This window comes from Liolophura sinensis, chromosome 6 (assembly GCF_032854445.1).
Source record: "Liolophura sinensis isolate JHLJ2023 chromosome 6, CUHK_Ljap_v2, whole genome shotgun sequence".
Taxonomy (NCBI): domain Eukaryota; kingdom Metazoa; phylum Mollusca; class Polyplacophora; order Chitonida; family Chitonidae; genus Liolophura; species Liolophura sinensis.
In genome coordinates, this window is record NC_088300.1 from 7,129,175 (window position 1) to 7,150,490 (window position 21,316).

At 40.0% G+C, this 21,316-nt stretch overlaps 1 protein-coding gene across 1 annotated transcript; it reads left to right on the forward strand.

Annotated features, from left to right (window-relative positions):
• Positions 1-3,436: 3,436 nt before the first annotated feature.
• LOC135467686 (tectonin beta-propeller repeat-containing protein 2-like) lies at positions 3,437-18,878 on the forward strand. The gene is made up of 15 exons (XM_064745494.1): positions 3,437-4,073; positions 5,099-5,236; positions 6,355-6,483; positions 6,985-7,145; positions 7,679-8,121; positions 8,834-9,508; positions 9,862-11,161; positions 11,407-11,622; positions 13,429-13,567; positions 14,063-14,351; positions 14,814-15,044; positions 15,397-15,587; positions 16,761-16,851; positions 17,868-18,023; positions 18,713-18,878. Exons 1-15 carry the CDS (start codon positions 3,834-3,836, stop codon positions 18,865-18,867), a joined length of 4,554 nt encoding a protein of 1,517 aa, XP_064601564.1. The 5' UTR covers positions 3,437-3,833; the 3' UTR covers positions 18,868-18,878.
• Positions 18,879-21,316: the final 2,438 nt, after the last annotated feature.

The following is a 21,316-nucleotide window of genomic DNA, read 5'->3' on the forward strand; positions in this document are numbered from 1 at the left end:
CCTCAATTCTCGGCCCACACTCTCCGACTTTGTAAGCCACTTTCGGGATTTAAATGTATAGGCCTACTGATATTTCAGATGTTCACATTATATATATATTTTAACCTCCTACTATTATTTTTGTTAAAGTTTTTGGTAAAAGTAATGAAAATTACTGCTGTGCTAGTTAGTGAAGGCTAAGATACTTCAACTAGCCAGATGTCTTCTGTGTTACCAGGGACCAAGTAGATATTCCATTATGCCATACATGAATAGGAGGCCTATAAAGGCCATATATAACGGGTAAATTTACCTTAGTACTGTGACGCACAGTATTGATCTATTTGTTACTGTGATTTAACAAAATGGCTAAATTATTGGTTATCCGCCCCTTATTGTTCACATCTTCAGTACATGTAGATATCATTGTTTTCAATACCGGTACGTGCATTTAGAAGCTAAATGTTTTCGTTTTCCCAACTCATCAATTTACGTCAGCTGGCCCACATTAACAAATCATGAGTTTATAAGTTCACGGCAAATAATGATGTTAATTTTATAAAACTCCACAGAAACAGGAGGATTGGCATGTGTGAACCTGTCAGACATGTATAATAGCCGATGCGTGTCACAATTAAAGTCTGTAACCTATAGGCTAAACCTACTATCTGTATAAATTATATACATACTGTGTGTTATTCAGCAGACGTTTCGATGTCAACTCAAAGGAGTGGTAAAGCAACAAATTAAATCTGACTATTTGAGGAAGAGTCTCCTCCAAAGACACCCATATATGCTGCACAAGACATCCGTCCACCAGTTTGTTCCAAAGTTATTCATTCGTTGAAAGTTATTGTAGTTATTAGAATGCCAAGTCATGCCAGTGAAGAAGTCACTGAATATCATACTTTCATTTGAAAACATTTGTGTTATGTTACAATCTGTTTGTTGTTTGTAATTGGAGAGGAAAATCTTTTTGAAGGAACCAAAGACTTTTTAACAAGTGCGAAAAAGACAATATGACTCTGTCGAAGAAATTTTGTTATTGAAAGCATACTATGGTGCTTGATGAAGGTGGAAACTCTTAAAATTAAACATTGCTGAGTTGTGTTATTTTTTAAAACTCATTTTAAGTCCCTATTCCCCTCTTCCATAGGGTCAATGGAAGTATGAACAATAAAATTACCATTGTCCCTATTCACCCCAAAATATGGGGTGGATAGGGACACACATTTTTAAAAAAAATGTATATACTTTGTTTGAATTTCTTTTTTATTTCTTCAACAATATGTTACAGGTAAACATGTTGTTTACAAAATGTGACAATCACATCCTCTCAAATGCAGAAAATAAAAGACTCACACTAAAATAATGGACGAAAGTGTCCCTATTCACCCCAGTGTACGGTACTATATATCCACTGATACATTATCTTATTCCCAAAGCGTTGTAGTGAAAGAATACCCTAGCTCCGTCCACTCCACAAATGTTATATTCAGTGGGAAAACAACAGAAAACTATTTCCAAAACTATACTTTAATTTATTATTATTATGCTACTGTCAGATATAGATATTTTTTTGTCTGAAAATAATGAAGTTTAATATGTTTGGATTCTAAGGTGTGTTTTTTAGAGGAATTTAGATGTCATATATTATAGCGGCAGAAACTGTTGTCTTTTTATCAGGTACTACATTTCCTGATGGAATGGCTCTCTTTTTTGTATGCTCGGCGTTTAAAGTCGTACTTAGCAATTTTTCAGTCATATGGCAACGAGGTTTAGGCGATTATGTGTGTTTTCATGTATTGTGTCTTCTAGTGTCTTCGAGTCCATGTCGCCAAAGTACTGCCACCACTGAAGTATCATGCCGAGGGCACCAGTTAGGACGCCCCATCCAGTCACACTATACTGACACCTGGGCAACCAGTCCAGCGAGTGAGGCAAGAGCAAATACCGTTTTTGAAGTCTTTGGTATGACCCGACCAGGGATTGATCTGTTTTTTTTTTTTTGTTTTTTTTTTGTTTTGTTTTTTTGTGCAGGAGTAGACATTATGCTGGTAGGTCTAAACATGAACACAATTTCAACCAAAGATAAACATAAATGCACAATATAGTCCAAAAAACCACTAAAGAATGAATAAATAAATAAATAGTCTATAAAAACCCACTACAGAATAAATAAGTAAATAAAATAAAGATAGAAGGATAATATAGTTTTGAGTGGTCTTTCTCATGACACTTGCCTGTAATTTGAGTATTTTTTCACTTTGCTTTTGCTTAAATTAATTAGCCTAGTTTATTTTCTTCTCTGAGCGTTCTTGTCCTAAATTTATTAGGCCCAGTTAAACCGGAACTTAGGCCTATATCAGAATGTTGAAGTTTAATTCCAACTGAAAAATTTGATGGATTCTAATACTTGCCAAACAATTCTAAGTTTAAATTTCTTTTTACGTTCACTTCAGAAGTACTTTTACACACAGATTCTTTTTCAGGATTTGTAGTTTGAAACAGAACACGAGATTTTTATATTGAAGTCCGTTTTCAGTTCTTTTTGATGCAACCCATGATGAGAATGAAAACCTATAACTACTTCCGCCAAGTGATGATGACAGGCAAGAGCAGACAGCTTTTTCCTGGAATATTTTGTGGTATGTTTGCGCAGTTGTGTTAACAACAGTAGACCAAGCAAACTGAAGTTATGCTAGATGTGTTAACTCCATAAAGATAGCGCGACACATACATTTGCAGGACAGAAGAGTCAGTGTCATAGCTAGGTAGGCGTTACATTTTCGTTTTCCAAGTTTTATGATCTGTAGTCGGAACTTCGAGTTGGTCTCTGGCTCATTGGCTGTCAACAAGAGAACAACAGCCGTTGTTGCGGGTAGAGAATTGTTTTTCAGCCTGTAAATTTCCTAACCCCAAAAATGTGTTTCACGATGCTTTATTGACACGTGTTGTTCTAAAACTGATTCAGAAGGTAGACAGATACCAAGATGGTCTGACTTGCTCGCATTCTCACTTTGAATGTTGAATTTAGGACAGATTATGATTTTGGCAGCCATAAACTTAAATTGGGAGGTGTAGTTTAGGTTTCGACGTCATATCCATATACAATCTATTATTAGATGAACAAGGAAGTTCAGTGAACCTAGCATATATGCTTAATTATCATCAACATAGTTAAAAAGAAAGTAGTGGGAAATAAATTTAGGATACAAAAGGCAGTCTTTAATGATTTGGAGGTAAGGGACGAACACTTAACATGTCATGTATTTAACCCAGTGTTAATGTGATATAAAATTATACAGGAGTATAGGTCAATCTTTTACAACTAACTGTAGCAACAAAGTCTCTGTTAATAACCTGTGGAAAAAGAGGATTCTGGAGGATGCACAGAACCATAGGAGAGGATGCTGCGTGATGCGTAGATATAATCACCTAAGGTCTTGTGGTACACTAACTCTCACCCATAGAAATGTGGTTGAGTGGGTATACATGTATGCCTACATGTAAAGTATACATTGACATGCAAGTAAAGTAATTATTTTTTCAGTGCAGACTTTGTGACTGATCCATATGTTGTTCTGTCAAACTACCAATACATTTGTAAGATTGTCAGTGAAAGGTATGGTCTGCCATGTTTATTCCTGGAATGCCCGTTTCCTCCGCCCATGAACATGACCTATGTTAAAAGTAAGTGAACAAATCTTGAGTACGGCATTTAAACATCGAGGGAAAGAAAAATTTTATTATTGTACAATTTAATTTTTGTAGATGTTGGAGTAGCCTTGTTGTGAATTTGCCAGCATACTGTATTTTTTGAAATTGCTCAGAGATGACATCAGCCAGCAGTGATGGCAGAAAGATTGGTGCCATCTGAGACTACCACCCCAGCTTTGCTTCGTGAACATGCTCAACTTACCACTTTGTTGGGAAAGCTTCCGAAGAAGGCGCAGCGAGGATTGATGACCTATGTAGACATCACACTGACATGTGTGGATGCCAACAAGGCATTCATTGCTTTGGGGAGCAGTGTGGGTTTGGTGTTCCTATATAACAGGGCCAAAGAAACTGTGGACAGGCTCCGCTGTAAGGTAATTTAGAGTGTCACTTGATGTAATTCAGGATATACAAGTAAACCAATGGATGTGATGGAGAAAAAATTGTGTGTGTACCTGTAGCATTTGATTTATAATATTACCAGACTGTTGTAGTTGTCTGTTACCAGTGTATTAAAGGGAGAATGATTAAAGTACATGTTAAGTTTTGCTATCTGTTCCTTCTCATGTTGAACCGCTTCATAGGGCTAATGGTTAGAGAGTCTTCCTCAATTTGGGGGATTTGGAATCAAACCCGAGTCAGGTCATACCAAAGACATTGAACACAGTACTTGTTGCAGCAAGGAAACATGACTGGTTGGTCCAGTGTCAGTATTATATTACTGATTGGGATATTATGTTTGGTGTCTCTAGCATGTGAAGGCAACCCTTTGGTGTATGCATAGAGTCACACCTAATGACTCCTCATCACTGTATGGCTGACAAATTGGTAAAGTATGAGGGGAAACCCTTTGTTGTGCCTGTATTGCAATTGTCTTTAACTTAAATGCAGCGATTTGTTATGGTTAAATTTGTTATGCAAATGTGTGTATGTGAGTATATTCTATTAATTTACTGCATTGTCATAGCTAATCCTAGCAAAATATCTAACCGCCATCCTGGCTAGATTATAGACCAAAGTTTAGACAATCATACGCCGACCCTGATCCACTCTGGCTTACTGCCATCCTGACGTGATGTTATACCCATGATTTGATCCTATGACCATGATGTATAGTGAACGGAACGGAATCCAACCATGGGTGGATTAACATACATGTGAATCAGTGTGCAGCCAAGATGGCCGTAGGATGTTTGGCTTACATCCAGTGGTATTCTGCCAGCATCATGCTAAATATGATCATTATGACAACTGTCATCATTATTGTCATCACAGATATCACCTTCATCACTGTCATTATCACACATAAAATTTTTTTTTTCAAGGTTATTTTGATTATAACCTCTTAACCATTTTTCATGACTCTCTTTGTCCTAATCATTACTGTGTGTGTATTCAGTCCTACAAGGATGTGGTGAAGTGTGTGAAGCTACACTGGGGTATAGAGCAACAACTGGCTGTGGGCACAGCCTCAGGAGATGTGTACCTATTCCAGATCCCATCCCAGGGGGCGGCACCCAGGGCAGTCGGCAAACAGGTACAGAAGCATAGGCAGGACATAGGGTTATACATGTATATTTCACTAACTGCCCAAAGGAAGGAGTTGAGCTATGAGTACATTTTCACACATTTTTATGATGAAATGGGTATTATATACTGGCACAATTTAAATGAAATATTTAAACCCTTATCATATGGAAAAATCAGCGTAAATAAACAGTAAAGGATTTATATGAACACCTCTTCAAATATAGCAAACACCAAACTTGGTTTGGTTCAGCTTTTAAGTTCTCTTGAAGGACTGCTTGAAAAGGTTTAGTCAGTTTTTTGTGTGAATTGGGCTCAGCATAACTAAGATACCAAATAAGATACCATTACTATGTAGAGAAATCAGTATACATGTACTAATGGTGAAAAGTAAAAAAAATTAATAATGCCTCGCAGTAAGCATGGAGACCAGTAGGTACACATGTACATGTAAACTGTGATTTTGCCAGATTGAGAATGTCTTGTTAGCTGTTGGAGCTGTATCAGAAATATAAATCCTAAATTGAAAAAGTCCATAGCCGTCTCATTCAGTGAAAGCAGTTTTCTTGTTACAAATGATTTTCCCATTGATTTTTTTTTTTTTTTTTTTTTTTTTTTTTGATTGGTGTTTTACGCCGTACTCAATATATATATTTCACTTATACGACGGCGGCCAGCATTATGGTGGGTGGAAACCGGGCAGAGCCCGGCGGAAACCCATGACCATCCGCAGGTTGCTGGCAGACCTTCCCACGTACGGCCGGAGAGGAAGTCAGCATGAGCTGGTCTTGAACTCACAGCGACCGCATTGGTGAGAGGCTTCTGGGTCACTACGCTGCGCTAGCGCGCTAACCGACTGAGCCACGGAGGCCCCTTTTCCCATTGAGGTCACGGGCTCAAGTCCAGTGCTTGCTGGATTGATTGCTACCTCTGAGTCTGGAGGCTTGTCAAGAGGCTTCTACCTGGCCATTTACTTTGCACTCTCCTCCACTCATATAGCTGAATGCTGTCATATATGTAGAAAATTCTTGAATGTTATGGTAAAGAGTTGCGGTAATCAGTTATATAAATAAGCAATAAGAACAAAAACTGGAAGGCCAACATGTTAAGGTAGTGTTTCTTGTTTAGTTACAGGAATTCTGTCTGGACCTTCATCAGTCTCCTGTGACTTATGTACACTGGAGCCCAAACGGGATGAAGCTGTTCAGTGGAAGTGAGGCTGGAAAAGTCATCTCTACAGAGGTGGATTTTTATGAGGCAAGACAAATACTAGTATGGTGGTGATTGTTTATTAGTGTATTAAAAGTTAAGCCAGTCTTCAATTTTAATACCAGCTTTGCCCAGACTATAGTCAATGTTAGCTTTAACTGGAAATACACTTTTGAACAACTGGGTCCAGAATGCTGTGTGACCCTTTTCTGAGGAATTTACTGTTCCTTGTACAGCTATGGTCATGTGGAAATTTCTGTTCCTTGTACCGCTTTAGCTGTGAGGAAGTTGCTGTTCTTTGTACAGCTGTAGTCATGAACAAAATAACTGTTCTTTTACAGCTATAGTCGTGAGGAAATTACTGTTCCTTGTACAGCAATAGTCATGAGGAAATTACTGTTCTTTGTAGAGCTGTGGTTTTGTGAGGAAATTATTGTTCTGTGTATAAGTATTGTCAAAAGCATGTAAATATGATTTGACAAGTTGACATATCCTGACCTCTAAGTTTCATGTGTTTTCAGAATTTTTATTATTGCTGTTTTGTGCCAGGGTCAAAGTAAGTCAACTGAAGTTGTCAAGGAACATGATCCGATCGTTCAGCTAGATTACACCAAAAAAACTCTGCTGGTATCCACAACGACCAGAACTCTCCTCTGTGTGACAGATAACAATAACCAGCTGATCCAAGTCGGACAGAAAGAGAGGAAAATGTAAGCAAATAATGACAGTTTTATGGTGAGGCATTGTGAGGTGATGGACATGTTATTAGCACGCCCTGTACTGTTCAAGATAAAGCTTTGTAGATTTTCTTAGAACTGAGCATGGCTCAGTCACACAACAGAATAAAGATCGCCACATGATTCTGTTCATTTAAGCCTTGTAGTTGGATGATTTTGTTAAACAGTTATTTGAATATCAAAGTTAAACTGCATTCCATTCTATGCTGTATACAAGTATCTCAGTTCCTGAGGTTGTGTGCTCAAATGCACATCGTGTCTAAATTCATCTTTTGAGTAGAAGAGTTTATCACAGGGTTGTTAAGATGTGGTTTGGTTTGAGTGCTCAGTTTTGTCGTCATAGGCCTTACTGGACATCTGCGAAATAATTTGTGTGAAACAATCATAAAATTATAGCATACCTGTCATATAGATATAATTAAAGATATACATTTTTGTATGCACATGTATTACCAATGTGATCTAAGTGAAATGCGATGAAAATTGCTAAATATTTTCTTATACAGTCAGGGTCATTTCGGGACCTGCTATGCAGATGGGGTGACTAAAGCGGATACGTTCCTGTATGCAGCTCGACCTAGCCAGAGGCTGTGGAAGGCAGATCTCTCTGGTACTGTCAACTCCACCTACATATTCAAAGAGCTATTAAGTGCTCCACACACAGAGATCCCACTTCTGCACAACGAGACGCAGAATTCAGTCCCTTGGTCAGAGTTCCAGTTTCAGAAGCTGGCATTGCTGGGCAATGGCTGTGTGCTGACTTGGAGTCAGAATTGTCTGTGTGTACTTGACCCATCTAAAAACGTGATAGTAGGAAGTCAGAATCGTATGGGAGAGTTGCTGGATGTGGCAGCCTGCACAGACGAGGTATTTGTTCTCAGACAAGGCTGCGAGTACAACCTGATCCGCCTGGGAGAACAGCCAGAAAACATACACCTCACAAGTCATGGTAAATACTTTTTGATAATTCAGTTATATTGTTATATGTATTTCTTAATTATATTGTGGTTTCAGTGTGTACTTCAAGACAAGTGTTGTGAAATTATAATGTCTGATTCAAAAGACACCCAGCACCTCCGTGGTTTATAGCATGCCAGAGTAGCTCAGTGACCCAGGAGCCTCTCACTAATGCAGTCGCTTGAAGTCCAGCTCACGGCTTCCTCTCCGTGCGTACATGATAAGGTCTGCCAGCAACCTGCAGATGGTCGAGTGTTTCCCCTTTGCCCTGCCCTGTTTCCTGCAACCATTATGCTGGCCACCGTTGTATAAGTAAAATTTTATTGAATACAGTGTAAAACACACATCAAATAAATAAACAAATAAATAAATAAAAGAAAACCTCAGTATATGTAATAGCAACAATGTCAGAACAGTGGAAAATTACATTGGAACATGCACCTTGAACGCAACTTTGAAATTTTCAGTAAAGAACAAAATAATGCCAGAAACGAACCACAGTTGTGCCAAGAAAGCGCCAATTATGCCAGTAATTCACCAATCAGGCCAGTAAAACACCATTGACACCAATAAAACACCGATCATGCTATGAAAGTGCCGATCACGCCAGTAAGTACAAATCAGGCCAGTAAAACACCGATCACATCAGTAGAATAAATAAGAAGAGTTGTATTGACTGCTGCTTCATGTTTATCATTACTCAGTTCCAAGTCCAGTGCCAAGTCCAGTGCCGTCTCCTGTCCACCTCGCCAAGCTGTCACGGGGCGCCTCACCTGTAAACCTGCCAGTCCATGATCGAGAAACCAAAAACAGGTCACCGTTCAACTTCTTACAAAAAAACATCTTCAAAAAGTTGCACAGCGGGAGTGACAAGGAGCTTGGTGTAGCTGTAGGTGTGGAGATGGATGTTGAACCTGCCAAGACTGTCTTTAGTAGTGAGTGGGGCCCTGAGAGGGAATCTGTCCCTCAGCTTTTAGAGTTTAGTGCTGCAGCCCCTGGACGGTCCTCGGAACACAGTGGTGTCGTGACCCCTAAACCCCAGAGCCCCCCCAAGCGTACCAAACCTCCCACCCAGGACCAAGATGACTCATACTTGCCTCCAGTTGTCACCCTGGGGGAAGCACCTAGTATTCAGCTGTATGACCAAGGTGTTAACCCTCTATCTGCCAGTGACAGCACAGATAACAGAGCCTGGGAGAGGCCTTGTTTGGCACAGTCTTCCCAGGATACCCCAGCCTTCTCAACACAAGGTTCAGCACTAACAAGTTCTCGTGAACCCAGCCCTAAGCCATTCACAGCCTCAAACCTGCAGGACTTTGGGGATGAAATCGTCTTCCCAAAAGCCAAACCCAAGAAAGGGAAGAGGAAAGGAAAATCAGGTATAATTGTTTTCAGTGGTTTTGTTTTTCTTGTTTGTTTGGTTTTCAGTGGGTTTTGAATTACAACAAATGTTTAGGTACATTGTATAAGTGCCTTGTCAGCTGTAGACAGCTGAAAATTAGAGTTGATATGTGTTCAAGTTCAAATAGGCTTGCCCTTTTTTCATCTTATATGTATTTTGTCAGACAAAAAGTAGATGTACACAGTTGTTCAACTTATGTAATATATGTCTGACTTTTTGAAAATGAGTATGAGCAGAGAAAATAAAGAAAACAAAATGTTTGTGCATGTGATGAATATTTTTGTCACACATTGCACTCAGTTTTATGGAGATTACATCTTTTGTTTGAAGGGAAATCCAATACTGATGTGACAGAGAAAGCCTCTGATCTGAGTCAAGAGAGTGATTCAGGAGGTAGTAAACTTAGCCTGGTGCAAGAAGATGAACCAAGGTCAAAGGCCACTGCAGAGGTTACAGGTCAGGGGAAGTACACAAAACTCAGTGGGAGTGAGATGTCATCAGGCTCTGTCTCGGTGTTAGAGAGACAGTTAAAATCTGGCGAGAGTCTGGAGAGTGAGAACAAGTCAGCGGGTAAACAGGCTGGGGGCTATGATATGAGAAATGTTGAAAAAAGTGATGTGACGGGTGTAGAAAAAGTTGGTGCTGCACATAAACAAAATGATGTGACTCACAAAGGAACTGATGAGGTGACAAACAAAGGAACTCATGATGAGGCAAACAAAGGAAGTCCTAATGTGACAATCAAAGGAACCCCGGATGCGACAAAAAAAGATAATGATGATGTGACAGATAGTGGTATCCATCTTGGTACAAATCAGTGTGACACTGTTGTTCCAAACTTTCTCAGTCAACAGGCAGATGGCTTAACAAAACCAAAATCAGTGAGTGATTCACTTAAACCTACTCCCACAACTGCCATGCCGGTCACAAAGGAGGGCATGTCCAGTTCTTCCTCAGAAACTGCTGCAGGAAAAGCCAGTAATTTACCTGCAGTTACCATTACTCCAGACAAAGATACCAGGAATTTGCCATCCACAAAAGACAGTCACAGACAAATCCAAGATAGGAGTGATACACTTGTGCAAGATCAGCTCCAGCAGGGATCTTTGACACTCAACTTAAGACATGGCGCTGGACGCCCTCTAACCACAGAAGACATTTATGATAAATATGGATCCTGGCACAATCAGCCTGTTAAGGAGGGTGTCAAGCCATCAGAAGAAATCCCTGACAATAATATCCAACAGACTGTGGTGAGAGAGGAACCAGAGGTGGAGGCACAAGTGGAGTCTGTTCGTGCTGAGGCTCTACCTTACACAGACTTGTGGGCACAGCTCCCCAGCCCTGGGGTCATACAGAGCCTGTCGCTCTCCTGCACCCACGTGTGGATGACGGACAAAGATGAACACATCTACTACAGCTCTCTGTCAGGCCCTGGTCTCAGCTGGAAAAAGATCAACGTCTCTGGGAAACAGATTGCAGTCTCACCGAATGGTAGCATTCTGTGGAGGGTACATTGTAACAAGGCCTACGCTGCCACCAAAATCACAGGCAAGAAACCGGACGGGACGAAATGGATTGAAGCGGTACGAGACGTGGCCTTCATTGCATTAGACAATACAATGTGCTGGTAAGTTTTTATAGTTTGTCTTGAATAAAGCAAAGAAACTGTTTCAAAGTCCTCATAGTTCAGTTTCATCACTGAGATAATGTTGATTTACAGTGGCTATGCAAAGCATAGTCATTACATAATCCAAGTCTGGGTGTAATAGCAATTATTGTTTGTTTTGTCTGAATTATTTGATACTTGTATTCACTTTTGTATTCATGGTGCCTACAACCTTACAAATACATTATTTCATGGGGTATCCTTAGGTGCGTTAAGGTCAGCGGAGAGGTCAAAGTTCAGTGTGAGCTGAGGCGAGATCGCACTACCCACAAAATAAAGGACGTGCCCTGCAAACACAAGCTGCGTCAGATAGCGTGCCTGGAGGGAGTGATCTGGGCAGTGACTGATGAATGTCAGTTGTTGGCCAGGTCAGGGGCCACAGACACAGAACCATATGGGACAGATTGGACTCTACAACATAGGTATGATGTAACCACATGCTGTTTCAGTCTGTAGTTATTTTTCTTTTGACTGGTTTTTCAGATAATTCTTGAGAATGGTTAACAATGTATGATTCAATGCCCAAGTGTATGAAAGAGAATGATCAGGGGTCTCAAGGCCCTGAAAGTTCTGAAGGAGCTATATCACCTTAGAGACGATTTGTCGTATCTTAGATATGTCAGTTGAGGTGTTATTGACTATTTAAGCCTGCCTGAAAAAATTTAAATAGACGTTCAATAGCTCAATTGTTGACGCTTTTGCTTGGAGAACCACTGGTCAACAAAGAACATTGTAACAATTTATCCAGAATTCAACATTAAATTTATGCATGTCTGAGAAAGGTTGGTGTAGATTGACTTATACAAGGATTTAAGTCGTGTGGAGGAGAATCGGTGGAAAGAAACATCCATGTTTTACTGGACTTTGGTGGTAAACTTGCCGGCCTGTTCGCTCTGGCTTGCTTTCGATTCTTGGTCATCCCTTTCTCGTCAGTAAATATAGGTATGTTATCAGAGTAAATTTGTGGAATAGGCCTATACGCCCTATATCTTGAGATTGTATCTCTAGACGATGCATGTTTTCTTTAACTGCCGTTTGTATTTGGTTCAAAACAACACTTTTGATAACACTTTTGAAGCTAGTATTAAGAAAAGTTGGGATTTTGTATATTAAATAATTCAACACACACTTTTGACGTTTTATCCCTAGGTTATCACCAGTTTTAAAAAATTCAAATTTAGATCCCATAAATATTTTTCTTAAATTATACCTAGGCATATGACAAAGCTGTCAGCAGTTCATAGTATTTATTTATAAATGTATTACGCTATAGTAGTTGCTGTTTTTGTTTATTTTGTTATTGTTTACCTCTTGATTTGCTGTTGACGGTGTAACTTCACTGCCTGAGTTTGTTCACTTGTGGAGGGGCTTGTATTGCTAGACGAGGAAGCTAACTCATAAACATATATAAATATGTAAGCCCAAGGACAGAAAAAACATGTAGGCCCTATATTAATAGTAATGTGCACAGGGAATTTGCAGTTTACCATGTTTAGTTTACCGAGAAAATATATTTGTAGAAGTGTGATGTTTTATTTGGTGAAGGGGCCTGTTTGTGTTACAAGTACATACAATTTCTGGAACCTGAAAAGTGGGGGCCAAAAGATATTGCGGCCATATCTTTCAAAAGTGGGGTAGCCATGGCCCCCTTGGCTCACCGGCTTCCTACACCCCTGAGCATTGGGACTGTTCTGTTATATGAAGAACGCTGGTATGATCTTGTTAAATTAATGCTGAGCATGTGATGTGGTCCAGGAATTCACTTCAAGATAAACCTTTCCCAAGGATAAATTTGACATTAAGTTCAACGGTTAGTTGTAATTTTCATTTCAGATCATTTAATCAATACAGTGCATCGAACAGCTGTCATTATGCATGTATTTAAGGATTAACTTTTTTCAGTTCATTGGGGTATGAACAAAAAAAACGCCAAGCAAACTGTACGAATCTGCGATGTAGTTGATATAGAAGTTTGCGTTTTTTTATGAACATGTCTTTGTTTATATGAAGTCAAATGATATGATGTTGATAAATGGTTTTATCAATGAAGTTTTGTAAATAACAAAATGTGTGTGGATATATATATATAACCTTTTCTGAATGTCTGTGGTAAAGTTATGATCTCTCCTCTCACCATAATGCTGGTTGCCTTCAAATAAGTGAATGTAAAACACCAATCAAATATTAATAAATAAAGCTACTATTCTGTGATTGTTCTTTGTACACAGTGAGAAAGATGGTGTGGCATTCTGGTGTGTGGCTCTAGGACCCAACAGAGTGGGCTGGGCTATGGATGTGTTGAAACGGATCTGGTTTTGTATGAATGTCACCAGAGACCGGCCATTTGGTGATGAAAAGTGGTGGCAGGTATGTGAAAATAAGGGCAGAATATGCCATATGGCTGGTGGGGACATTACGTGATCAGTGGAACAAATACGACGAAGGAATCCAGGGAGGAATGATGAACACTTCTACACTTGTGGGACTGGTATAAACATTGCACTTTTACAAAAAAGAAAAGTAACATTTCAGGCATCTTTCAATTTGACAAAGCTAGTCTTATAACTATGCTACCTGTTCTGTTTTTCTGAGAATCCAGTTTGACTCATTGAGTGTGACATCGTCTACTGAGGGTGAATGAATATAGTTGGAATAGATTTATTCATTGGATTAAAAATCTGGATCATATTTTGGATATTTTTAGCTCTATTGAAAAAAATGCTAAGGGAAAATTAGTTTGCAGTCTATATTTTTCCATGTGTGAATGTGGAAAAGAGAAATAAGAAATGAGATTGAAACCTGATTTGAAGTGGTATTCTACAGAAGCCTCAACATTGCCATATGTGATTTATTTTGTTACAGGTGTCCAGAAGTGAGTTTGTGGTTCAGGACCCAACAGCTGTGGACAAACTGAAGATGTTTGCAGGGATATTTGACCTTCAGAGGATAGTGCGAGAACTGGGCGCCCAGCAGGGGGGCTTGATTGCCTGTGAGGATTCTGGCACATGGGTGTGCACCCAACAGGAAAAGGGCATCCAGGTGTGCCGCAGTGCTGTGCTAGGCAACCACTGGCAAGAGACTCACCTGTTGGGTATGGCCTCCTCTACCAGCTGGAAACATTTGTCAGCAGGCAATGCTCATCTGTCTTACGGTGAGTTGATGAGGATACTGTGGTGAGAACTAGGTGTACTATACTTGGTAGGCCAGGTGTACATGTACTTTATTGCTGATATTGTACATGTACATAGTTAGTGGGCCAAATGTTGATGTCATAGAAAGAATATCTATTTATTTATTTATTTTCACATTCCTGACAAACCTGCTGACCTAAAACATGACATCATTTGTCAAAAGCTTGAGATGTAAATTGTTTTTAGACATAAAAAACAATTTACCACAGTCACGTATCTCTACAACATGTGTCATCATGACAGTTATATTTTATGTAAGCCATGCCCTCTTTGTAAAATAAGGCCTAGACTGATCATTTTTATGAAAAAGTTTTAGAATCTAATCAGAAAAGATTTTACTCAGGAAGACTGCAGAGGTGGTGATATGTAGGTGGTCAGCTTGATTGTTGCTGCATAAATGTGTCTGACTCTCCATTTCACAGGCTCTGTATGGGCACAGCAGCCTAATGGAGAACTGTTTGCCTTCCCGACACACTCATTCCACTTCACCAAGGTGGACTCCCCTGGCCTGCACACCTATTTCACCTGTCTATCTGTGAGCAGGGAGGCTGCTTGGGGGCTTACTGCTGATGGGGATGTGTTTATCAGGACAGGAATGGGCCCACACTGTCCCTTAGGAGCTAGCTGGCTGCAGCAGGACCTAACGCAGATAGGTATGAGGCTGTGAAGCTCATGTTGTCTATATTGCAAAGTTATCATCTACATTGTACAGCAGGTATGGCTGACCCTATCAACACAAGGAATATAGAGAAGGTGTATATGCTATTTGTTAATGCGTTTCTGCTCTTGTATTTGTTGAATATCTAATATGGGTGCTAGAGTTTGTCCATGTCTTAGAGTTGTTTTCATGAAATAAGCACCAGTCAAGTCATGGAGTAATTTGATCCAAAGCAAAATATATATACCATTATAACCCATAGAAGTAGATACAAAATTACGTACACAGTCAGAAAGTTTACATGAAGTAGCCATTTTGATTTGGTATTCATGATGTTATTTTATCAGGTGAGGCTCACATAGTGAGTATCAGCTGTGGTTCTCAGACGGTCTGGGCCGTGGACTCTGATGGTCAGGTGTTTCAGAGATTGGGGGTAAGGCCAGCCTCTAGCTACCAGCTTAACCCTGCCTGGTTACCAATCCCCTCAAGGGCAGCCATTTTCTTCACACATGTTGCCACGGGCCCTGAGGACTTCATGGTAAGGCTGTAAATCTTCTTATATTAAATCAGCAGTTCACCTCTACATGGGTTCATGGAAATTGCAAGAAAATTTATTCCCTGAAGGCAATCATTAAATGATGACAATAATAAGTTTGGTACAGGCCTCAATAAATAACTTCATAAATCATTGTTGGAACTAAAAATGGCTGTTATATGCTGCCATCTAGAATATTGCATTCTGAAAGGTCAACCTGAAACCCTTGTCCTGGAATGTGTTTGGTTCTGGCATATGTGACCTTGGAACCAAAGCTCTGGAAGTGTTCAGTACACATGGCAAAGTCCTGGAGTGTGTTTGGTTCTGGCATATGTGACCTTGGAACCAAAGCTCAGGAAGTGCCCAGTAAACATTGTGATGTTGTGGAGTGTGTTTGGTTCTGGCATATGTGACCTTGGAACCAAAGTTTTGGAAGTGCTCAGCAAACATGGTGAAGTCCAGGAGTGTGTTTGGTTCTGGCATATGTGAACTTGGAACCAAAGCTCTGGAAGTGCTCAGTAAACATGGTAAAGGCCTGGAATTTTTGTGGTTCTGACATGTGACCGTGGATCAAAAGTTCTTGAAGTGCTCAGTAAACATGGTAAAGTCTTGGAATTTGTTTGGTCCTGGCATATGTGACATTAGCTTGGAACCAAATCTCTGAAAGTGCTCAGAAAACAGGTTGAAGTCCTGGTCCAGGGATCATTAAGAGATATTAGACTTAAAAAGTTCAGTCATAAAATTTGGTGTGTTCTTTTCCATTATTTTAGCTGAAATATGCTGTACACTAACTTATCCAGAATTTATGTCGTCAAGCAAAATTTTGACCTTATTACATAAGAAACAATAATGTTAAAATCATTTAAAATTTTGATTTAAGTCTAAGATTGCTTTGTGATCCCGGGGCCAGGAATTTGTTTGGTTCTGACATATGTGATCTTAGAACCAAAGCCTGAAAGTGCTCAAGATACATGGTAAAGCCCTGGAGTTTGTTTGGTTCTAGCATACGTGACTTCGGAACCAAAGTTCTGAAAGTGCTCAGAAAACACGGTAAAGCCTCAGGGATGAGCCTTAAACAGGAGGACACCTGATTGAAAGCTGCGTATCAAATGTGGCCATTCTTTATTTCTATTCGTCTTAGAGTACTTAATAAGTATGTGAATTTCTTTTGACCAGGTCTGGGCTTTAGACAACCATAGACAGGTGTATGCCCGTATTGGCGTGACTGACCTGATGCCTATAGGCAAGGAGTGGGTCCATGTACCAGGTGAGTGAGAGCGTCTTCTTGGTACCATACATCCTGTGTAGTTTTGATCAAATGTGGACAACCACAGACAGGTGTATGTCTGTGTTGGCGTGACTGACCTGATGCCTATAGGCAAGGAGTGGGTCTATGTACCAGGTTAGTGAGAGCCCCTTCTGTGTAACGTACATCCTGTGTAGTTTTGATCAGATGTGGACAACCACAGACAGGTGTATGTCTGTGTTGTTGTGACTGACCTGATGCCTATAGGCAAGAAGTGGGTCCATGTACCAGGTGAGTGAGAGCCCCTTCTGTGTAACATACATCCTGTGTAGTTTTGATCAGATGTGGACAACCACAGACAGGTGTATGTCTGTGTTGTCGTGGCTGACCTGATGCCTATAGGCAAGGAGTGGGTCCATGTACCAGGTGAGTGAGAGCCCTTTCTGTGTACCATACATCCTGTGTTGTTTTGATCAAATGTGGACAGCCATAGACAGGTGTATGTCTGTGTTGTCGTGACTGACCTGATGCCTATAGGCAAGGAGTGGGTCCATGTACCAGGTGAGTGAGAGCCCAGTTAGAGTCAGTGTTAAGATAAATGTTAGGTGCACAAAAAGTACTGCATGTATTGAGCTCAAGATGCGCATATGTATCCAGTGTAACACACAATAACACGAGGGGGATATTCCGTTGTTCATGCACTGTGTCAGTCAACAAAATTATTGACTTAATGTTTCTTGCTTTTTTTTTTGTATTATAATCCTTGCTACGGGAAATATTTAAGTACTCATACTTTATGGACTCAGTCTAAGTTTTGCATTCATGTGTTTCCTACAGAGGATCTCTTTTGTAGCCTTGCTACTAAATGTAAGTTACTTATAGGTGTCTTCCAACATGCATACTACAGGTGTTATAGACATTTGCAAATTGCAAAAGTAAATATGTATATTGTAGAGAATTAAATGTATTTCTTATAAGTTATCAAAAAGAGAAACAATTTTGCCTTGGTTTGTTTTGCATTGAATGACTTTTGACAGGAATCCAGGCTAATGAGCTAAGTGTGAGCCAGCAGAACGTCTGGGCCTTAGCCCTGACCGGAGAGCTCTACTGTAGACGAGGCATTCAGAAGACGTGTCAGGTGGGGGATTACTGGCAGAAAATTCCCACGAACGGCACTCTGGTCACTATCTCAGGTCAGTGATCTAGGCCTAGCACAAACTCTAAACCATCTCTTATTGCTTTGACTGTAATTCAAAGGGTATCAGGTAACTGGCAAAGAGCATTGGTTTACTCTGGCAAAGAGCATTGGTTTACGCTGGCAAAGAGCATTGGTTTACTCTGGCAAAGAGCATTGGTTTACTCTGGCAAAGAGCATTGGTTTACTCTGACAAAGAGCATTGGTTTACTCTGACAAAGAGCAGTGATGTACTCTGGCAATCTGATTTCCACCATCTACAAACCTTACTTACTTATTTATTTGTTTGAATGGTGTTTTACGCCCTACTCAAGAATATTTCGCTTAGTAATACCAGCATTATGGTGGGAGGTAACTGGGCCAAGCCTGGGGGAAACCCGAGACCATCCGCAGGTTGCTGCCAGACCTTCCCACGTACAGTGGTAGAGGAAGCCAGCATGAGCTGCACTTGAACTCACAGCAACCGCATTGATGAGAAGCTTGTGGATCATTGCACTGCACTCAGCGGCACTGGCGTGCTAACCACCTCGGCCATGAGGCCTCTCTATAAACTTTACTGTTGCTGTTTACGTGAGAACTTCTTGTGCACAGCCTTAAACACAAATCATCAAAGAAATAGATAAAATTGTTGATATCAATTGTTGATACATGTAAGTGTGTAACCTTTATGTGTGCTGTGACTTTTAGTTGCAGCTGATGATGACTTGTGGGGTATCAGTGGGGAGGGGAAGCTGTTCCACCGCACCACCCAGCTACTGCCTTGTCATAAGCGCGCCACAGCTGGCAGACAGGTGTCACTAAGTGTCGGCAGCACGGAGGAGGGCGAGTGGGAGTTCTTGTGACGCACCGAAGAGGATGAGTGGGAGCTCTTGTGAGGAAAGGAGGAGGGGTTGGGAGTTTTTGTGAAAGGAGGAGGTCTTGTGGGAGGCATGCAGGATGGCAAGCGGGAGTTCTTGTGAGGAAAGAAGGAGGTCGTGTGGGAGTTTTTGTGAGACGTGCAGGATGGCAAGCGGGAGTTCTTGTGAGGCATGGACGACTGCGAGTGGGAGTTCTTGTGAGGCATGCAGGATGGCGAGTGGGAATTCCTGTGAGGCACGGAAGAGTGTGAGTGGGAGCTCTTGTGAGGTGCTGGATGGCCAGTGGGTGTTCCTCTGAGGCACAGAGGAGTGCGAGTGGGAGTTCCTGTGAGGCATGGAGGACTGTGAGTGGGAGTTCCTGTTCTGGTCTTGCCATGAACTGTGAGCTTTAGAACTAGGGTGCTGGCACAGCACATCATGACCATCCTATTTGTGCTGTGTCATGATCTTCTGTTTAGGATGGCCTTGGGTTGTCTGGAGCATGGTTTGTGAGCAATCATTATAAACTTCATGCTATACATGTATCTATTACTCTAAGACATGATTGTAGGGTGTGATCAAGATGATTGTGGGATGTGATCATCCTGGTCAAAGGATATGAGCATAATGATTGTAGGATATGACCGTAATGATTGTAGGATATAATCGTAATGATTGTAGGATATGATCATAATGATTGTAGGATATAATCATAATGATTGTAGGATATGACCATAATGATTGTAGGGTATGATCATAATGATTGTAGGATATGATCGTAATGATTGTAGGATATGATCGTAATGATTGTAGGATATGATCGTAATGATTGTAGGATATGATCGTAATGATTGTAGGATATGACCATAATGATTGTAGGATATGATCATAATGATTGTAGGATATGATCGTAATGATTGTAAGTCAGATGTAATCATAAGGGTTGTATATTGAAGGATATGACGATGATGGTTGTAGTGTGTAATCTGAGTAATGATAGTTGAGAGGGACCATCTTTTAACATAATTCTTGTGGCAAACTGTACATGTATCAGTGTGAGAATGTCTCAGGGCTAGTGCTTTGTTGTCGGGGGAAGTGTACAGAAGGAGACCTACATGTACAGCAAGTGTTTCCTGAAGTAAATTTGGCTCCTGATTATTAAGTGTTTTATGTATTTGTTTTTGGAAATATGTATAAAACTGGATACTGAAGTGAAGAAATACTTCTAGATACATGTACTTGTTACCATTTATTGGTTTATGAACTGTACGTGCATATTGTTTGGATGTAATATTAAAACCTTCCAATAAATTCAAATATGATGAGGTAAACGAAGGTCCCCAAATGAGATCATGCCTGTGCCATATTATACATGATGCATTTGTTTTGACTGTCATTCTCTTGACAGCATGATTTTCATTGTGTTGACAAAGGTCCATGTTCTTGTGGTTTTGTACATGTACATGTATGTATATTATATATGAGTTCAGTGTTATGTGTTAAGTACATTTCTTGTAGGATATGCAATATGACGAAACCAACAATTTGTGATACTTCAAATTAATATTTATTTATTTGATTGGTGTTTTACGCTGAACTCAAGAATATTTCACTTATATGCAAAGGTGACAAGCATTAACGTGGGAGGAAACCGGACAGAACCCGGGAGAAACCCATGACCATCCGTAAGTTGCTGGTAAGCCTTCCCACATACGGCCGGAGAGGCCGGCTGGACTTGAACTCACAGCAACCGCATTGGTGAGAGGCTCCTGGGTCATTAAGTCGAATTAATAAATACCTGTACTTACGGTATACATGCAAGTCTTAATATTTTTTTTTTTGCAGAATTTGATCACTATGTGATTTTTTATGTACATGTACTGGTAGCTCTGTTGATTTGAAACGTGCTATTTTGTGTTGATTTTACGTGATAAATTGATTTGTCTTAAATCCAGATACTACTGTACATAGGAAACAATTCATCTGTTTATAAATCTATATGCATGTGTATGTACAATGTAGGTGTAACATTTTTAATACATATATTAATGGTACTATTTTTTGTTGATTTTTATTAGTGAATTTGTAATGGTGAAATATGATCATTTCTGTACGAGACTTAATTAACAGAACTTAAGTCTGGTAATGAATGAAAAGCCTCTCAAATAGCATGAAGATCTACTTACATGGGGATATTAAAGAGTTTACTTAAGAAAAGAGTTTTACAAAATTTTATGTAGTCCTCTCTTTAGGCATTTCTGGGAAAGCTGGACGTGAAAACATTTAGGTATGCATTTTTCACTTGTGTAATCTATGTGCATCTAGGATTTGGAAGAAACTGTAATTAATGGAAGGTCCATGAGATTGATTCCACAAAGCCAGCTTTATACTCAATCACATCTGATTGGGTGGCGTTGAATATAGGAGATCTATAGTTCAACATTAATCTTGGTCG

Bases quoted from the DNA above. Each gene is read 5' to 3' on its own strand.
- LOC135467686 (XM_064745494.1), top strand. From the start codon at position 3,834: ATGGCAGAAAGATTGGTGCCATCTGAGACTACCACCCCAGCTTTGCTT. The intron at 5,237-6,354 runs GTACAGAAGCAT...TTTCTTGTTTAG, and splicing joins CCAGGGCAGTCGGCAAACAG to TTACAGGAATTCTGTCTGGA. The intron at 18,024-18,712 runs GTCAGTGATCTA...TGTGACTTTTAG, and splicing joins CACTCTGGTCACTATCTCAG to TTGCAGCTGATGATGACTTG.